This window comes from Colletotrichum graminicola (assembly GCF_000149035.1).
Source record: "Colletotrichum graminicola M1.001 genomic scaffold supercont1.3, whole genome shotgun sequence".
NCBI lineage: Eukaryota > Fungi > Ascomycota > Sordariomycetes > Glomerellales > Glomerellaceae > Colletotrichum > Colletotrichum graminicola.
This window is the reverse complement of record NW_007361007.1, coordinates 63,880-82,859: the sequence shown is the minus strand read 5'-3', so window position 1 is coordinate 82,859 and position 18,980 is coordinate 63,880. Positions and strand designations below refer to the sequence as shown.

The 18,980-nt window shown below is 45.8% G+C and overlaps 4 protein-coding genes across 4 annotated transcripts; all 4 read left to right on the top strand.

Annotated features, from left to right (window-relative positions):
* Positions 1-3,196: 3,196 nt before the first annotated feature.
* Positions 3,197-4,659, top strand: GLRG_00929 (BAR domain-containing protein; the record flags this gene model as incomplete). The annotated part of the gene is made up of 4 exons (XM_008091614.1): positions 3,197-3,323; positions 3,400-3,570; positions 3,636-3,751; positions 3,820-4,659. The coding sequence occupies 4 exons, from the start codon at positions 3,197-3,199 to the stop codon at positions 4,657-4,659; spliced, it is 1,254 nt and encodes a 417-aa protein (XP_008089805.1).
* A 938-nt stretch (positions 4,660-5,597) lies between these two features.
* Positions 5,598-6,862, top strand: GLRG_00928 (cyclin ccl1; the record flags this gene model as incomplete). Its single annotated transcript, XM_008091613.1, has 3 exons — positions 5,598-6,152; positions 6,210-6,521; positions 6,605-6,862. 3 exons carry the CDS (start codon positions 5,598-5,600, stop codon positions 6,860-6,862), a joined length of 1,125 nt encoding a protein of 374 aa, XP_008089804.1.
* A 2,139-nt stretch (positions 6,863-9,001) lies between these two features.
* On the top strand, positions 9,002-10,279 carry GLRG_00927 (fasciclin domain-containing protein; the record flags this gene model as incomplete). The annotated part of the gene is made up of 3 exons (XM_008091612.1): positions 9,002-9,122; positions 9,180-9,942; positions 10,000-10,279. The coding sequence occupies 3 exons, from the start codon at positions 9,002-9,004 to the stop codon at positions 10,277-10,279; spliced, it is 1,164 nt and encodes a 387-aa protein (XP_008089803.1).
* Positions 10,280-12,152: 1,873 nt separating this feature from the next.
* On the top strand, positions 12,153-13,735 carry GLRG_00926 (methionine permease; the record flags this gene model as incomplete). Its single annotated transcript, XM_008091611.1, has 2 exons — positions 12,153-13,277; positions 13,334-13,735. 2 exons carry the CDS (start codon positions 12,153-12,155, stop codon positions 13,733-13,735), a joined length of 1,527 nt encoding a protein of 508 aa, XP_008089802.1.
* Between the last annotated feature and the right edge of the window lie 5,245 nt (positions 13,736-18,980).

The following is an 18,980-nucleotide window of genomic DNA, read 5'->3' as shown; positions in this document are numbered from 1 at the left end:
AAGCGAACTCTGGGTCCGCTTGTCACTCTGGCTGAGCGAGCTGGGCTGGCTAGGTAGTGACGGATGGAAAGACGGCGACTATGGGAGATGAGAGAGTCGTGTTGCGAATCCACATGCCCGCGACATGGCACGGGGCGTGTAGTGTATTGCCGACGAGACTGCTCATCAACCATCGGAATGTAATCGTTGTGACGGCAAATGTATGAAAGACGGCCCCAGGACCGGCGGCAGCGCAGGCGTAGCCAGCCAGCCACTGGAGAAAATCCGGAGAAGCCAAAACGTTTGGCTTGGCACCAAGAAGCTGCGAAACGACAAAAGACCAATGGTTGTTGCGTGGCATGTTTGTTGGTTGGACAGAGGGAGAATAAGCCGTTGATGGGTTGGTGGTGTGGCGGCGGCTGCACTTCTTACTAGGTATGGAGGTGGGACGTAGGTAGCCAACGGGGTCGGTCCAAGCAAGTTCGGTCTGTTCCAGCCGCTCGGGACGTCAGGTGTGGTGCGAGTGCTTCCTTCCTTCTCTCGCATCACATCCAAGAAGAAGCATTCTTGCCTGGTTGAATCGGGAAGGTACGCAGCTACTTGCCTGCTTGCCTGCCTATCGGCCTATCTGCCTACTTAGGTAGGTAGGCAGGTAGGTAGGTAGGTGGTTGTTCCCCCGCAGGTATGCAGAGGAGAAAGAGTATGAGGAGGAGCGGGTGTTGCTTCCGTTTCCTTTCCCCTCTGGTTCTGGGGAATTGAGGCAATTCCAGCAGTCCTCCACATCGGAGCTACCTAACCTGCATTGAGTCCCTCCATATCGGCAAGCCAAGAATGTCGTCGCGATATGGCTCCTGCTCCCCCCTATTCTTTCTTCTTTCGCTAAGGGGAACCCGTGCCGCCGGAGGCGACAGATGGATACGGTCAAATACCTCCACCCGGTCCCTAGGTACAACCAATGCTTTCCTAGCCAAGGGAGGTACCTACTATGTAGGTCGCTGGCTGCGAAGCGCAAAGCATGCTGGTTTTGTACACACAGCTAGGGAAGTGGGTGTGCAGCGCAGCGTACCTAGTGCGATGCAGATCCAGAGCGCGCGGGCTCCCGCTGTCAATTAACCCGGCTGGTTGTGACCGACAAGCCATAATCAAACAATCAAATCAATCAGAGTCACCCAGCAGATGCAGCAGGTGCTGAAAAAGATAGCCATTGACCTTCTGGACCCTTTTCTCCTGTGTGTGTCCTATCCTGTTCCGGTTCCCCTTGCCTTGTAATGGCCAACCTGAAAGCTGGGAGGCGGGTACCGTTGTGGAAGAGATACACGCCCTTGCACGTTATAGAAAGCCCGGAATCAGGTCGTTCCCCTTGAATGGTACACCCGCTGCGTGGGCCGTACCCCGCCTCCAATCTCTTTCCCTTCTTGAACCTGAGAGAGCGGGGCCCCACCCCCCCCCCCCCCCCCCCATCGGAGCACTTCCCCCTGCTCTCGTGCCATCACCCATGTTTCCCAGCGGCTCAGCAATCCAATGTGCCTATCAGTTTTTGGAAATCCATCCCCCTCAACATATGGCAAGCCAGCCAGGCTGGAAAATCGGGAAACCGAAGTGATATGCCGCGCCTTATCACTGTGCACTGGAGTACTTTCTTGCATCTTTCCATTCTGCCCAATACGCAGTGTACTAGTATGTATGCACGCACACACGTACGGATCAAGCTAGTGAGGTAGGTAGGTAGATAGGTAGATAGATAGGGGGTGCACTCTAATCTGGTCAGCACTTCATGCACAAGACGTGGCCAAGCGGACGTCAAGGTAATCGAGTGGCGTCCACCAGTCGATGAGATGCCAGGAGCAGCAGGACTGAGCAGCAACCGTAACAAACCCGAGAAACGTCTCCGGGTTGCTCATTCACATAAGTAGTTTAGGTAGGTAATTACCAAGCCCGTACGGATACACGTAGGTACAGTGTAATCCCACGACAAGGTACGTACACTGCATCTTGTCATCCTCAAACTCTGAGCTTGAACTTTGAATGCCTGGTGGCCACTGGCCTGCAACACCCCCCCTTCTCTCTCTCTTTCCGTCTTTCCCGTCCTTTCAGTCCTTCTGTCTTTCCTCTTTCCTCGCTGAATCCCTAATGTCCTGTGTTCTTTCCCAAATCGTTGTGCCTTCTTAGGTAGGTAGGTAGGTAGGCAGCTGCTGTCGGGCGTCTCCTTCCCCTTCTCCCGAGATATAGTACGGATACACTAGAGCCCTCTTGCTGTCCACCCACCTCCCCCCCTTCCTTGCCTGGAGGCGCAGGGACTGGCCCCCGGCACACCCCACTCGATACGTACCTGCATGCCTTGGCTCGTGCCTTCTTAGCTCGCCTCCAAAACCCATCTCCCGCAACAGAACATCACCTCACTCCACCAGAGCATTGAGAGACCTGGAACTGGGCGCTCACACACACACTCACACAAACCTCCGGGCGCTCCTCAGCATCAGGGAGGGCAGTTACGGATCTTCTTCTGCCACGAATACGGATCACTCGCCCCTCTGCCAATGTATCCGTACAATGTATCCATACCTACCTACCTAGCTACCGCTGTGCCTCAAGGTACCTACCTACCTCCCTAGGTAGGTAGGCATGCGTGAACGGAGCCGTTTGCCTATTAACCGCGTCGTCTCCCTGCCCCTCGAAACCTGCCTACCAACCATACCTACCATACCACGCAGTACACCTTCTCTCGTCTGTTATAATCGTCTACCATCCTTCTCTAATCCGCACACCCCCCCCCCCCCCCCCCTCCCCCCCTTCCACCGTCCCTCTTCTTCCTCGTCTGCTGCTTCACACCATTACCTCACGGTCACCAAATCTTTCTTTTCCTCGGTCCATGCATGCATTGTCGACCTGTATATGTATGATATCCTTCTTGCCACCATTTTCTCTTCTACCCATTACTCCAGCACCAACCCCCCCGCCAACTCTCACCTTCTCACGCACGCCCTCCCGTCAGAAACCACCCTCACTTTACGACGTCTCCAACCATTTCTGCCAACAAACCTCCCTGCGTCAATATCCGTTCTTTACTACAACCCGTTGAATGCTGGCATCGACCAAATCAAACTTCGACCTTATCTCCTAATATAGTTTGTCGACAGTCCGACTCCTCCCTAAATCGACACGTTACCCTCGCTCAACCAATCCACTTCCCCAGACGCAGACGAATCCAACCGCAGCCATGAACTTCACCAAGAAATTTGACCGCGCCTTTCAATGGGCCGGTGAGAAGATGGGTTCCGAGTCCAAAACAGGCCAAACAGACGAGTTCAGGAACCTGGAGATGGAGATGCAGTTGCGATATGATGGTACGAGTGCCGAACCACCCTCTTTCACCTCGCCTGGCCGCTGCCTAAGCTCAATACTGATACGATGGTCCGCTAGGAATGGAAAGGCTCCAGAAATCCACAAACACGTACGTCAAATGGATCGCCCGCCGCGGCGAGGCTGCCGACGACAAGGAGAAGGGGCTCCCAATTGCGTTCGTCGGCCGCATGATGATTTCTCACGGCGAGGAATTCGAGCCCGACTCCGAGTTCGGTACCTGCCTGCTCTGTACGTTTCCCTCTCCCAAACTCTTCGCTACCCATGTCCACCACTAACCTCGTCTCGCATTGCAGCTCTCGGTCGGACAAACGAACGCCTCGCCGGCATCCAGGAAAACTATGCCGCTGATATCACCGACAACTGGCTGATCTCTGTCGAGAGATCGCTGGCCATGATGAAAGAGTACCAGGTACGTACCGACGTCATTGCTTGCCCAATTTTGGTTTCAGCCCGTCCCATCTGACACACTCTCTGTAGGCCGCACGGAAGAAGCTCGAGTCGCGCCGGTTGGCCTACGATGCGAGTATCAGCAAGATGCAGAAGGCGAAGCGCGAGGATTTTCGCCTCGAAGAGGAACTCCGCACCGCCCGCGCCAAGTACGAGGAGGCTGGCGAGGATGTCATGCGCCGCATGCAAGACATCAAGGACGCCGAGGCCGACAACGTTCGCGACTTGACCGGTCTCCTCGACGCCGAATTGAGCTACCACGAGCGCTGCGCCGAAGAGCTGCGCCGTCTGCGCCAGAACTGGGCCGGAAACAACGTATCTTCATCGCCGATCGACCGGCGCAACACCAACGGCCGCGGAAGGTCCAACACAACCCGGTCCTTCAACGATTACTCGGCCCGCGGCAATCCTGTCGAGGAAGAGCCCGAGCCGATGCCCGTCCGCATGCCAATCCGCTCCAACCGATCCGAGGCCAAGTTCGGCGCTTCGGCAGACACGACCCCGAGGCCGTCCATTGCTAGGTCCCAGACGTTCCAGGGCCCAGCTGCTGTCGATCGCCGACCTTCTGCCGCCACGCCCCCAGTGCCTAGCGCTTCCCACATTGGGTCTCTCCGCGGAAATCTGAGACCAACAGGCAGACCACTGGCGGCCGACGTCTTTGCCGACCGCGATGATGACCACATGACGGGGAGCGGCAGTGGCAGCCCGGAATGGAACGACCGCTGCGCAAGCCCGGCAACCAGTATGGGGAGCAGCTTGAATAGAAGCACAAGCAATCTCCAGTCCAAGAAGGCGCCGCCACCTCCTCCTCCGAGCCGAGCCAAGAAGCCGGCGCCCCCGATCCCTGCCAAGCGGGAGGTTGGATACTAGATATACACCGATTTTTGAGTCTCCTCGGCAGACCAAGGGGTTTGCGGGTGTGGCGTAGTAACGTGCGATAATTTTCCGTCTGGGTGCATCAATAGACTGTACATTCCTAGCCGGAATAGGGTCTCCGAGAGGAGGACGGCGTTTGGGCGTGTTGAAATATCCGTGGGCTGGATCCGCAGTGGTAGGCTCCTCCACCACTTCGTCTCTCGTGACGAGGAACGGGTTGGAGACGGGGTGGCCAGGTTCAAGGGTTTGTAGCGTTATATAACTTTTGGGCGTGATTCCATAATCAAGCTATTGAAAATGCTCACCACTAACATGTCAGATTATTTGACTTCGCATGTGAACACTGGCAGCTTCCTGCGGATCCAGGAACAAATCACAGACGATCGTTGCTGTATGGTCTTCGCAGCTGCCTCTCTTCTGCATTTGCTATCTGGTCATGCTTGTGTTGACTTACAGAAATCAAGTACATAGGTCCCTGGGATTCTGTTTAGCAAGTTGCGTTTCCGCAGAGCCATCTAGCTTGCGAACCCTTACTGTTTATTGGGTGATCCGGGGATGGTCACGGCGCGAGACGTCAAGCCACCGCCGGGCACCACACCACGTGATATAGATTGTGGCTCAAGCTTCCCGTCTAGCGCCTATCTTCCTGTCAGCGATAAGATCCGTCATTTGCACTTTTGCTTTCTGCCCGCCAATTCTCAACTTCACGTCAATGGTTGCTCGTCGCAGCCCCGACTGTGATACTCAATTCCTCTTCACCGCAAGATTCTCGACCGCAGCGGAAAGCTAGCCAGGCATCCCGGCAACCTCGATCGCTTGCCACCCGAATTGACCTTGACCTTGTCCCGCGTACCAGCGACTGCTCACACACTACTTGATCGCAGCTCCCCCCCCCCCCCCCCCCCCCCCCTACCCAGTATACAGCCGCCGTCATGGCGACCGAAGATGCGCGTTACCGGCTCTCCACTCAGTATCGATTATGGTCCTTCTCCCCGTCGAAACTAGCGGAGCTCCGCGAACAGACGAACTCTCTTGCACGAACCCACATCACCAGCCGCCTCATCGAGACCAAGCGAGTTGACATAGAAGTCGAGCCTTTGCCCGAATTCTTGACACCCGCTGAGGAAACACAGCTGCTGAAGGTCTTCACGGTGGACCTCATTCGTGCGGCCGATTTCTGCGGTCTGCCAACCGAAGTCAGAGCCACCGCGACCGTCTTCTTACGTCGTTTCTATACCACCAACTCCATCATGACGTATCCGCCTCAGGACGTCCTCAAGACATGCTTGTTCTTCGGAAGCAAGGCGGAAGGGTTGTACACAAGGCTCGCCAAACTGGCCGAAAAGTTTCCCAACACGACCGAGGAGGAGATCTTGGCCGGGGAGTTCCTGCTTTGTCAGGGTGTCAGGTTTGCTTTCGACGTTCGACATCCCTTCCGTGCGCTGGAAGGCGCCATCCTGGAACTCCGACGACACGCCGACCTCGAGGTACGCTAGATATCGAGAACAAACCATGTATGCGTAGAGTGTTAACAAGCGACGCAGAAAGCTCAAATCGACTCGGCTCATTTCCGTGCCCGGGCTGTGCTAAAATTCAGCTCCCTCGTTACCGATGCGTACTTCCATTACACACCTAGCCAAATCATGCTGGCTGCGCTTTCGCTCGCCGATCGAGGGTTGGCCGAAAGGCTGGTCCAGGGCGCGTTTTCCCCTGGCCAGAAAAATGCTTCAAGCGAAGATGGAGTAGACTCTACGGCGCGACACGATGTGCGAGACAAGGTGATGGGTGCCATAGAATCGTGCCGAGAAATGCTAGCGACCGAGCCCCCTGAGAGACTGGACGAGTATTGGGGAACTGTAAGTCGGAACACGCCAAATCACGTTGATGATTATCGGGCATCTTCTTTAGCGGCATGAGCTGATGCTGACATGCTGCATAGCCGGAGAGTACCAAATTGATCAAACCGCTCTTGCGAAAGCTCAAGAAATGCAGGGATCCTGATCGGGCAGATCTTGTGGCTCTGCAGAAAGCTAGACGCGAGTTGGCATCGCAGAAGGATTCTCGGCGTCCGAAGACCGAAGGCGACGGTGCCTTGTACGGTGGGAATGGCAGAACACTCGGCGGGAATGATGCGCGCGACGCTAAGCGGAGGAAAGTCGCTGAGGGTGACGACGTCTTCGGCCCGGCATTGGGCTAGAGGAGCGAGCGATGAGCTGGAACACGAAACCGGCCTGTACTGCCGTCATCGGGCGGCAGAATTGCCCAAGGTGCCGAAGTCAGAATAGATGCGACAACCGCCAAGGCTACAAAACGTGAGTGGACCGGACGCCGTGTCCCAATTCAAACATACGAAAAGCGATACCCCATTCATACATACGAGAACCGATACCCAAAAAGTCGTCAGTTTAGCCCTCATGCGCGCTGGAATTGGTCCGCGGCGTGGCCGTGATCAAGGTTTCCTCGTGTTCCTAATTGAATACGGCCCCTGCCATTGGTCAGTCGCCAGATGGTTCATTGGTACCTTGATTGATGTTCGTCTAGACATAGCCGGAGGCCTCAACGGAGTTCAACTCTATTGTCCCCGGAGTGCACGGGACAAGATTCAGGGCCAGCCAGCATGTAGACGCCAAGCACCTATTACACGAGGAGGAATGCGCCATTAGAGAAATGGATGGAACAAGGGCCAAAACCGCGATCGTTCGGATGTATCGATGACGCACCGTTCCGCTGCCAACATCTAAAAGTTTGCTGTTTGTTTGGATGTCGGCCGGCACAGCCGGCCCCCACGGAGTTCTTGGAGACCGGGAACCCTGGAAACCTATGCTGCTACTTGCCTGGGTATGCTTTCTACTTACTTTTAACAACACCCTAGTCCATATGCGGAGGCAGTGTCTCTTACGCGCTCACTGGAGCACCATGGAAAAGAGGCGCTAACTGGGGCAAGATGAGGGAGCAAGGGGAATAGCCCGACGGGGCCCTGCATTGGACAGCAGTTGGATGGCGCGGGGAAGCGGGGACAGTCTCACTTTAGCCCCCTTCATGTTGCTGGTCATTTCGACCAAAGCTGCTCGCAGTTACCGATATCGTAAGGATGTATTTCGGGATCGCGGTCAATGCTTGTTAGACACATAAGCAGGTGACAGAACCCCGCGAGGCAAGATGGTCTGAAATCTAGAAACATATTTCTGCTTTCCCTCCAAAGTTCAGCCAGCAGTCGTCGAGATAGGTATGCAATGGCTTCCCAACAGGAATCAAAATAAGCGGCACACCACGAACGACTGGTTTCCAGCACCGCACCATCGGAGCCCCTGTCGATTTCCAATGGCGCTAAGCCGTCTATCCTGACGACATCGACTTTTTTGCGCTGCGCCCGACTGGGGCGAGCTTACGCAGCTCACAAGACACGGCGTGTTGTCAATGGCGTCCAGTGTCTTGAATGTCACTCCATAACCACTTGCAGCTGTTATTGGATTCCTGGCATTCCACATCTTCTGGTAGTTTCTAGATTTCCGGCCCTGGGGAATGCCAATTAGTCTGCCATGGCGCCCGAGGATTGCTACCTAACTCGGGCGGATAGCTTCCGCCTGTCCCACAAGCTGCTTCTTACGTACATGGCTTGCTACACAGTAGTAACTGAAAGCTCTCGGGGCTTCCAAGCACCTGGGCAAGACATGGAACTCTCTTTTTTGCCTGCCAGCCACCACATTGAGTCGGAAACCCACATCGTTGCCAGCCGGGCGTCCTCTGATCATTGCCTAGGCAGATGGTTAATGTAGGTATTCCTTCTTGCCTACACGCCGGGTCGAGACGACACTTTCATCACCAACTTTACACCTACCTAGCCGAAGATTTAGTGAAAACTGCATGATAACTAACATCCAGCGTCGTGTCGTCTTACAAGCCAGGGATGGCTTTTGTGTTCCACCCCAGTCCCTTACCCCCCTCCCTCTCATGCAGTCCAATCATGATCCCTGGCTTAGTCGTGATGCAGACCAAGACCCTAGTTTAGGATGCAAGAAACCCCGACGAACTGTGATTCTCACCAGACCCGGGCAACCACCTTGACTCGGTAACCCACGACGACGGGACTGGTTACCCCTCGGCCGGACATTCACCAAGGTGGTTGTCATGATCCGTGCCAAGGGCATAGCGAATGATCCGGGGGCACTTGAAATGCTTAAAGAGCGGTCTTCCGCCGCTTCTTCGGTCTGACCCCTTTTGCTTGGTAGGTCCAGACTCGCACAGCTTTACTGATATCCATCTCTCCCTCCTTCTCTCAAGAGCAGGACTCCAGCCGAAGTTAGACCACAACTTTCTGTACTGGAAAAAACACACAATGCAGGTCAAGAACATCCTTTCTCTGGCCTTGGCCAGTGTTGCGTTCGCCCAGAACGACGGCCAACCTAGCTTGACCGCTGCTCTTGCTGCCCAGAACTCCAGCTTGTCAACGCTCACTAGTACGTGCTTGCATATCATCTGGTTATTCACTAAACCAAGATTCTAACCTGCCATAGCCCTTCTTGGTAGCCAGCCAGGCCTTGTCCAGGCTCTCTCACAAGCCCAGAACATTACCATACTGGCCCCCAACAACCAGGCCCTCGAAGCCTTCATCGCTAGCGCCGGCGCTGCTGCCACAGACGCTGGCCTCGTTGCTGCCATTCTTCAGTATCACGTTCTGAACGGCACGCACCACGCATCGCAATTCACCGAGGAGCCTCAGTTCATCCCTACTCTTCTCCAGAACGAGACCTACACAAACGTCACCGGAGGCCAGCGCGTCCAGGCCCAGACCGTTGACGGTAAAGTCACTTTCTACTCAGCCCTCAGAGAGGCCTCAACCGTTGTCAGCGGCAATGTCAACTTCACCTCCGGTACTATACATATCATTGACAAGGTTCTGAGCGTCCCTATGGGAATTGCCGACACACTCCGCGCTGCTAATCTCACCGCCGCCCTGGGCGCCGTCCAGGCAGCCAACGTTGCTGGAGCCCTCACCTCCGCCAAGGACCTCACCATCTTCGTTCCTAACAACGAGGCCTTCCGTGCCGTCGGCAACCTCTCCGCCGCTCTCGGTCCCGAGCTTGCTAAGATACTCCAGTACCATGTGGTCGCTGGCTCTGTTCTCTACAGCCCCGATATCACCAACACCTCGTTGACCACCCTTAGCGGCGCTAATATCACGATCAGCGTCGTCGATGACAATGTATTCGTCAACAATGCCAAGGTCGTTACGCCCAACGTTCTTGTTGCCAACGGTGTGGTCCATGTCATCGACAAGTGAGTTTTCCTGACCCGCTTAAGGACACTTTTCCTATACTAATATGTTACGTGTAGCCTCCTGAACCCTAACAACACTGAATCTATGCCTGACACATCCGCCGTCAGCCGCCCCCCCGCCTACACCGATGCTGGCCCTGCTACTGACGGCAGCAACCCCTTCACTAGCGGTGTCGCTGGACCAACCTCAACCGCCCCCATCGCTACTGAGACCGGCGCCAACAACGGCGGTGGTGTCCGCTCTACCTCGTCTTCTACTGAGGCCGCGCCCATGCGCACTGCCGCGGTCGGTGCTGCTGCTTTGTTTGGAGGAATGGCTGCGTACATGAACATTTAGGTTGAGGTACAGATAGACAGTATGTGATCGATATCAAGAAGAAGTTACTCGTTAAAATAACGGTGCTAAGTGGATACGCAAGGTCTGTGGAAGACTAAGTATCGAAAGGTTATTACCTACATTCATTCTTTTATTCATCAATACCCCAGTGTAGGCAAAAACGTATTAGGATGTGGATGGTTGTAAAGTGCGGGGGTAACTGTAGCCAATGCAATGGACTTTCATGTTCGATGAAATAAAGTTCACCCACCAATGCTGTTTGCACAATTCTAAGGTTATTTAACCTATAGCTGCTAGCTATGCGCGTTTAACATGAGTGGTATCTTTTATTCTGCCATGCCGAACCATGCCATCCTTGCTCCACTCAATGTTTGCACGTAGGCAAGGAATAATTCAATACGTATGTTGAGGGCCTCTTAGGAAGCTTAATACAAGAGATAACAAATCAATGAACGATCTATGCAACGTTGTATTCTATTTAGGATTGCCCAACGTCGACATGGCCAACTTCGTAGAGGACCACAATCTATATATACCCCGAGATACGGATGCGGTCACGCTGCATGGAGTACTAACTGGTAGAATCAAAGCCGAGAGTTTTTCTCGAGGGCCCTTCCCACAAACATTCATCGTCAGACCTATGTTGTATCAGGTAATAAATTAAAATGCCATGATCGTCGGAATGTTGAGAACCGTACACGAATTCCAAGTATAACGGCAATTTCGGCGAATGTCGCTTGATATTTGCCATGCTGTCTAGCAGGAAGCGACTAATGACTGAGTTTCATTCAATTACTGTGGTATAAACTTCGGTATTACTTCTACACTTCTTGGCTTGCTTGTTTCTGTGAAAGGTTGCGCTTGAAGCTTGAAGACAAGTTGGTTTGTAGATGGGAAGTTGTCGTGAAGCTGGGAATAGCTTCGTGTGGCTAAATCCAGTTGTGGTTGCCACGGATGTAGCTCATCACGTGCACGGACTACCTCGTATGGATCGCTATATACCGGACTATTTCATACGTGGTTTCTAGGTAGGACAGCTACTTACATACTTTTTAACAGACACTGCGGTTCATCACATAGGACTTATCTCTGTGTTCTTCCGCGTAATTCAATCATAAGGGTGACTAATTATTAGGAGGTCTGCAAGGGCCTTGAGAGTCAGGGGGCCGATTTCGTAGTATGCCACTTGCTGCACGGCAAAGCTACCTAATGGTCTTTATATATACGAACGAGCTCGTCGACTTTTCACAAGGAAGCCCTTTTAAGCACCTAGGGAAACGCGTAGGAGGGAGGAAACTTTAGCTCTGACGAAGGAAGCTCGAGGACAGGTGCTTATTATGTCAGCAACGTTGGAACCCCAACAACTTTCGTGACCTTGCGCCATGATGGCGTGCTGCACCAGCGTCAAATGCAAATTGAGCATACCCAAGTGCCTGTGCGCTACATCCCCAACCTCACCTTTTTGAAACATGATTGCGCCATTTGAGACATCACTCACGGGGCAGGTCTCGTGGAATATCGTATCCACATTCTTATCAAGCAAGACAACGTCCGTGGACTCGTGCCATCTGTTGCTGACCTCTCTTGGACTCCCCTTTCGGTCCACGGTGTGAGTGAGTGTGTGTGTGTGTGTGTGTGTGTGTGTGTTCCGCAACGCCGGACAAAATGACCAAGTCGGCAAACTGTCTTCGTATTTAAATTGTTCGGCTGGAAAGCATGTTTCCCACACAATGCTACTTCGAGGCAAATACCTTTGTGTTCAACTCGCACGCTCCGGTGTCTGGTTTCTGCTGAGCAGTTTCCCCTCTGCACATCAAACAAAGGTTCGGCTGCACATTATACTCAGTCCTACTGCGTTTATCAAATGACCGCCATGAATACCATTGACAACACAGAGCGTCAGCCTCTACTTCCTACGGCGTCTCGCCCGCTATCGACTTTTGCGGTCCCCAGCGGCAAGGGCCCGAGATGTCAAGTAGGAGGGACGCCTGAAGAGAATATCGTCACAGAGAGTGTGCTTCCATCTAGATCGATGGAGGATGACGTGCTTCCAGAGGCATCACCACTTGGCCGCACGTTGACTTGGCAGAGTGTATACATCCTTGTCATCTCCAGAGTCATAGGCAGCGGTATTTTTGCTACCCCAGGCGCAATCCTTCGTTCTGTCGGGAGTCCCGGACTTTCACTCGTCCTCTGGGTCGTTGGTGCCATTGTTGCTGCTTGTGGGCTTATGGTCTCGCTTGAATTTGGCTCGATGCTTCCGCGATCTGGAGGCGACAAAGTCTATTTGGAGTTTACCTATCGCCGACCGCGATTTTTAGCATCGACACTTATCGCCGTCCAGGTTGTTCTGCTGGGATTTACAGCAAGCAACTGTGTTGTTTTCAGCGAGTACTTGCTGTTTGCACTTGGCGGCGAGAATCCGACCGAGCTCCTACGGAAGGGACTTGCGGTTGCACTACTCACCGCAGTAACTCTCATTCACGGTTGTTTTCCACGTTTCGGTGTTAAGTTGCAAAACTTTCTAGGATGGATCAAAGTAGGATTGGTGGTTTTCATGATATTCTCTGGGCTGTATGTCGTCCTACTCCGACCATCCACAGAATCAACCCGGGTAACATCCACCACCCTCTCGTGGGAAGATATGTGGGAGGATACAAACTGGAATTGGGGGGTTATTGCAACTTCTCTCTTCAAGGTATTCTATTCCTACTCTGGTCTCGACAACGCCAACTATGTCCTGAACGAGGTCAAAGACCCCGTGCGGACTCTGCGGTCGGTGACAATGGCAGCCTTGACAACTTCTTGCGGACTTTATGCCCTTATAAATGTAGCTTATTTTCTTGTTGTGCCGGTTGAAGACATCAAGAATAGTGGCGAGCTCATCGCAGCTCTATTCTTCTCCCGTATATTTGGGGAGGCAATTGGCAAGACTGTTCTTCCGTTAGCCGTTGCGCTGAGTGCCGGAGCTAATGTACTTGTTGTCACCTTCTCAGCGGTAAGTATCAAAACCCATTCCGTCTTATTTATGCCAGATTATTGATGGCTATCTAGGCTCGTACCAAACAAGAAATTGCGAGACAAGGCTTCCTCCCATTCTCAGAAATACTATCATCGACAAGACCGTTTAATTCACCTTTGGGTGGACTAGTGATCCACTACATTCCATCATTTCTGGTAATAACTCTTCCTCCCTCAGGAGAAGTTTACTCTTTCATTCTGGAAGTCGAAGGATACCCAGGGCAGTTCCTAGCACTAGCTGTTGGGGCAGGCCTCTTGTGGTTACGTGTGAAACGACCTGAAATCAAGAGACCCTTTAAAGCTTGGATACCAGCAGTGTTTTTACGGATTGGGCTTAGTTTGGCTCTTCTCACTGCACCATTCTTTCCACCTAGCACCAAGCCAAGTAATGGTATGTTCTATGCAACTTACGCAGTTGTTGGAACAAGCATGTGAGTAATTGTTCCTGGCCCTCTTCAAACGTGCATCATTGACCGATTTGCATATAGTCTTGCTGGCGGCGTTGTTTACTGGTACATTTGGACTGTTTTGATGCCAAAGTTACGTGGCTACGAAATACAAGAACGCGAAGCAGTATTGAAGGATGGTACAACTATAACAAAGCTAGTGAATTCCAGGCTTCAGCACTAGTAACATGGTCCTTGATAAGCGCAGCCTGGGATGAAAGGGTGACAAGGGACATCAACACACAGACTTCTAGTAACAAGTATGTCGGGATATTCAACTGTTCAATGGTGGAGCCGATCTATGGTCACGTGATTTACCATCACGTGACTCACCCCAGCGGCTCACTTATACCACCACAAATACCTACAGCAGCAACCTCTTCTCTTTTCCTTTATTATTATCTTCACCTAGCTACTAATAGTTAATTAATACTATTATAGCTACCTTAATTATAATTCCTATAATACTAACACTAATTAGTAGTTAACTTTATAGTTACTACTACTATAGATTAGTAAGGATTATTAGAAGAGGCTATAATACTTTACTTACTATAGCAGCTTAGATTAAAGTATTAAAGTGCTACCTAGCCTAAAGATTATTAGTACTTAAGGTCTTATAATACCTAGTAAATAACCCTTTAAGCCCTACGTCTGCTATATAATAACTACTATTACTACTATTAACTTTATTACTTTTAGAGAAGTCTTTTTCTTTATATACTACTTACTTACTAATAACCTTTATAGTATTTAGTATAATTATCTTCTTTTTATACCTAAGTTTCTTTAAGTTCTTTTTCTTTTTATCCTTTAACCTTTTTTTTCTCTAATTATTAAGATTTTTATCTTACTAAGTTTTTATCTTACTATAGTAGTAACAGCCTATATAAGATTATAAGTAAATAGACTCTTATAAGTTCTTATTTAAATAAGATCTTACTAGTAGGACTAGATATAAAGTAGTTAAGTAAGAACTACTTAAGTAATCTACTTTTAATATAGTTATTAGTTTTACTAGGTTAGTAATACAGTTAACTATACGTATTAATAGGTAGTAATAAATAATAGGGGTAAATACTAGTTCTAAATTATACGTAAAGGAAAAAAAACTATTATAGGATTACGTAGCAAATCCACTACGTAATATCCCTATAAATCTAGTAGATCTATAGCGAATTAGCTGTAGTTATTCTAGCCGTTTAGCGTTAATCTATACTACTAATATCTAGGTAATAGTTAATATTATAACACTAGTAACCTTCTAAAGTGCTATAAATTATCCTACTTTCTAGTTATCTATAAAAGGCCTAAAAACGTAATAAAAACAAAAGGCTAAAAAGTATTTAATACTTTTTATATATATAACTTATTATATACGTAAAACCTATTTATTTATTTATATCTTTAATTAACTGCTGTTAATTAACTACTCTAGCGCTTTATTAGGTAATACCTTTATAAATTTATCTACTAGGTTATCCTCTCCTTATATCTATTAGATCTTATAGATCTTATATTACTTATATAACTAGTAAAGCACTATAATATTAATTATAAGTTACTTCTCCTTAGTAGTGCTAAGCTTTATAAGGCACTTATAGAGGGAGTATAAGTTAGTGTAAAAGATTATTAGGATTTATAGTAACTTAAGGTAGTTAGTAATTATTATAAGTGTAATACTAATTATATAGGTAACGTTAGTGCTAGTAACTATACTATAGACTTTAGAGGCTAGTATGCTATATATAACTCTTTTATACTTTATTAAGCTAAAGTAGATAATATTACTAGTAAGTATAAATTTCTTATTATTAGCAGTAGGTTATATAGTGCTACTTTTATTAGTAAGTATAATAATAAAACTAAGTTATAATATAAAATTATAGTTATTTATAAATAAGCTGTTAATAGATATAAAGAGCTTTATAGTTATAAGGTTAATTAGCTAAAAAAGCAGGCTATAGTTAAGGTAACTTATTTACTACTTAATCTAGTAGTTAAGAGCCTTAATCTCCTCCTTTACAGGCTCTTAGTGTTATATAGTAACTAAATAGTTAAAGTAAGCCTTAGGTTAGTAGATTAACATAATATACACCCTATAGGCCCTTTACTAGATAAAATCTTACTTAGTAGTAAGTAAATTTATATTAACAGGCTAAAGCTTCTTACCTTAATCTTTTTAGTAAAAATTTATTTTACTGTTATAGCTAAGGGAAAGCATGCTACTATTAAAGGTAATAAAATTATTAACAGTTAATAGTTACTTAGGCTTTATAGTAAAGGTTACTTTCTTAAGCTCCTTCTCCTTATAGGTAGAAAATCTATTATCTATAAGGCTAATTATATTATCTATTTATATACTAATAAGGCTAAAATCCTTATTATTAGCTAATAAAATAAGTAGGTAGAGGTTAAAGGTTAATAAATCTATCTAGAGATTTTCTTTATAGTAGCAGTTATATATAGCCTACTAGTAGGTGCCTGCCTTAGTAATACTATAAAGTAGCTTTATTACCTTTATAATAAAGTTACTAAGGTAAAAATAGTAAATTTATATAGGAAGTCTTATAAGAATAACGTAGTTAAGTGGTGTTATAGATTAAGTATACGCCTAGGTAATATTACGTAACTAAAGGTAAAATCTATATTATAAAAGTAATAAGGTAAGGGTAAGAATTAGTTACTAGGCTATCTATTAGATTATAAGTAACTATATAAGAATTATTTTTTTACTATTATTAGCATAACCTTAGATAACTAACTATAATTTTTTATATAGTTACTTATTTTTTTTTTAACCTTATATACTATATATAACTTAAAGATTTATATATTACTATATATTTTCTTATTATAAGTAATAATATAAAATACACTATAGTTAATAAGGGCTTTTACTTCTACCTTATTAAATTCTTTAAAGGGCCTACTAGGCGTAGTAATAATACCTTTTTCTTATAGTTTAATAGTAAGTGTGTAGTTAGCTTCCTCCTTTATAGTAAGGTATACGTTAGAGACGTTAATAGTAAGGTATATCTTATAAAAGAAGGTAGTAATTAGGTTCTTCTATAGGCAGCTACAGCCTTATTATAGGGGCAGCCTGTTATTAATAATAATAGTATTACATACTTCCTCTATAGATTTACTAGCTGTTATAGGCTCTCCTTCTTACGCTTATATAGGATTATTACCTTTTTTAGCTATTATAAGTAGTAGCGCCTATAGGCCTTCTTCTTATGCTATATAGTATAGCTTTACTATAGTAATATAAAAATTATATAGGCTATAAGGTAATTTAATAGTATAGGTAGTACTATTATTAGTAAGTAGGTAAAACAGGCCCTACTAGCTATCTCTCTTACGCTATATATAAATAAGTAATTAAAGAGGTAGCACTATAGTATTTATTATATCTAGGCTATTATATATTACTAGTATATTATATACTTATCTCTTTATATAGATTTACTACACTATATTTATAGCCTTTTTTACTACTTTAGTGCGCTATATAGTAGAAGGGGTAGGTAGTAAATTATTTATAATATAGAGGTATACCTTAAAAATAAGTAGAGTTAGTATAAGGCTATTAAGGCTAGTAGTATTATTAATAGCTTTAATAGCTAATTAAAAGGTAACTTTAGGCTTATAATTACTATCTATATAGATAATCTTATACGTATAGTAAAAGGCAGTATAGTATTACTTAACCTTACTAATAGATTAATAGGCCTTAATAAGCACTTTATTAACCTTAATAAATAACGTATAGGTAGCATGTTTAAATTTAGCTATATAAAAATTTAGGCTAGCGTTAGTAGTAATCTAATTAGGCAGGCTAAGGTATATATTAATTTAATATATCTATAGTGCCTCCTAGGTGTGTTCTATAGTAATTAAATATAAGAATCTTACTATATTAAACGCTATAGCTAAGTTAACTATATAAAGTATAGGCTTATTACCCTCTAAATATATTATATTAATAATAATTTTATAGTTAAATTTATAGTTATTATATAGTATAAACTTAAAGTAACTAGGCGCCTTTACGTTAAGTTAGTAGTAATAGTAGTATTTATTAATCTCTTTAAGTGTAGTAAGGGAGGTTAATTTACCTACTTATTTAAGTAGCTTATAAAGGTAATTTACTAATAGGTAACTAAATTAGTAGTAAATTTAGTGTAATTTACTATCTATAAGGTGCTACTTTATAATAGTACTTTTAGGTAGTTCTAAAAGTATTTATACGTAGCCTTATTTTTAGGTAATAGGTATAATAATCTTGTCCTTAATAAGCTAGTTAGTAAGATTATTAAATTTTACGCTATAGCAATCTATATCCTATAGGTAAAAAAGAAATAGTGTGTTACTTATTATTATATAAAAATAAGATTACTAATTAGCATAGGTATATAGATTATACTAAGGGATTTATAGTAATCCCTACTACTAAAGTAAATTATTACTTTACTAGTATAGGTAGTATCTAATAGAATCCTCTTACTAAGGTGTTTCTTAAGTGTAAGGTACTGTTATTAGCTAGCTATAAATACTTTAGCTACACTAGTGTTAGGTATAATACCTTAAAATATTAACATAAAGTAGTAGTTATTAAATATAAAAATATTACTACTTTTTATAGTTAGATTAGGTAGTGCCTCTTTATATAGATTTTTATAAGTAATAGTATAAAAAGTTACTTAGTTATATAACTTTTTATAAGTAGATAGGCTATTAATTAACTACTTACTAAAGTATATAGTAGATATAAAAAACGTAGTAGATTTATAGTTTTTACTATTTAATAAGTAAGTTTTACTATCTTTACTTACTTCTTTAGGATAAATTAGCTTATTATCTTTATAGTTAATAAGAAAGTAACTAAAAGTAGCCTATAAAGCCTACGTAAAGTAGGTGCTTTTATACTATATAAAGGAGGCTTATTATTCCTCCTTAGTGTACTTAGTTAACTAATAGCCTAATTTACTATAGATAAAGCACTTCTTAGATAAATTACTATTAGGTAGTGCTTTACTGCTAGCTAACTATAGAGGGCCTTATAAATAGCCTTACTGTCTTTAGGGGTCTGCCTTATAGTTACGCTAGCTGTTATACTTATAGTTAACTTAGTATTAGTTATTACTATAATTATTATTAGTAAAGTATTATAACTATAGCTTATAGTAGAGAAGTAAATTTACTATACTACTATATAATTATATATAAAG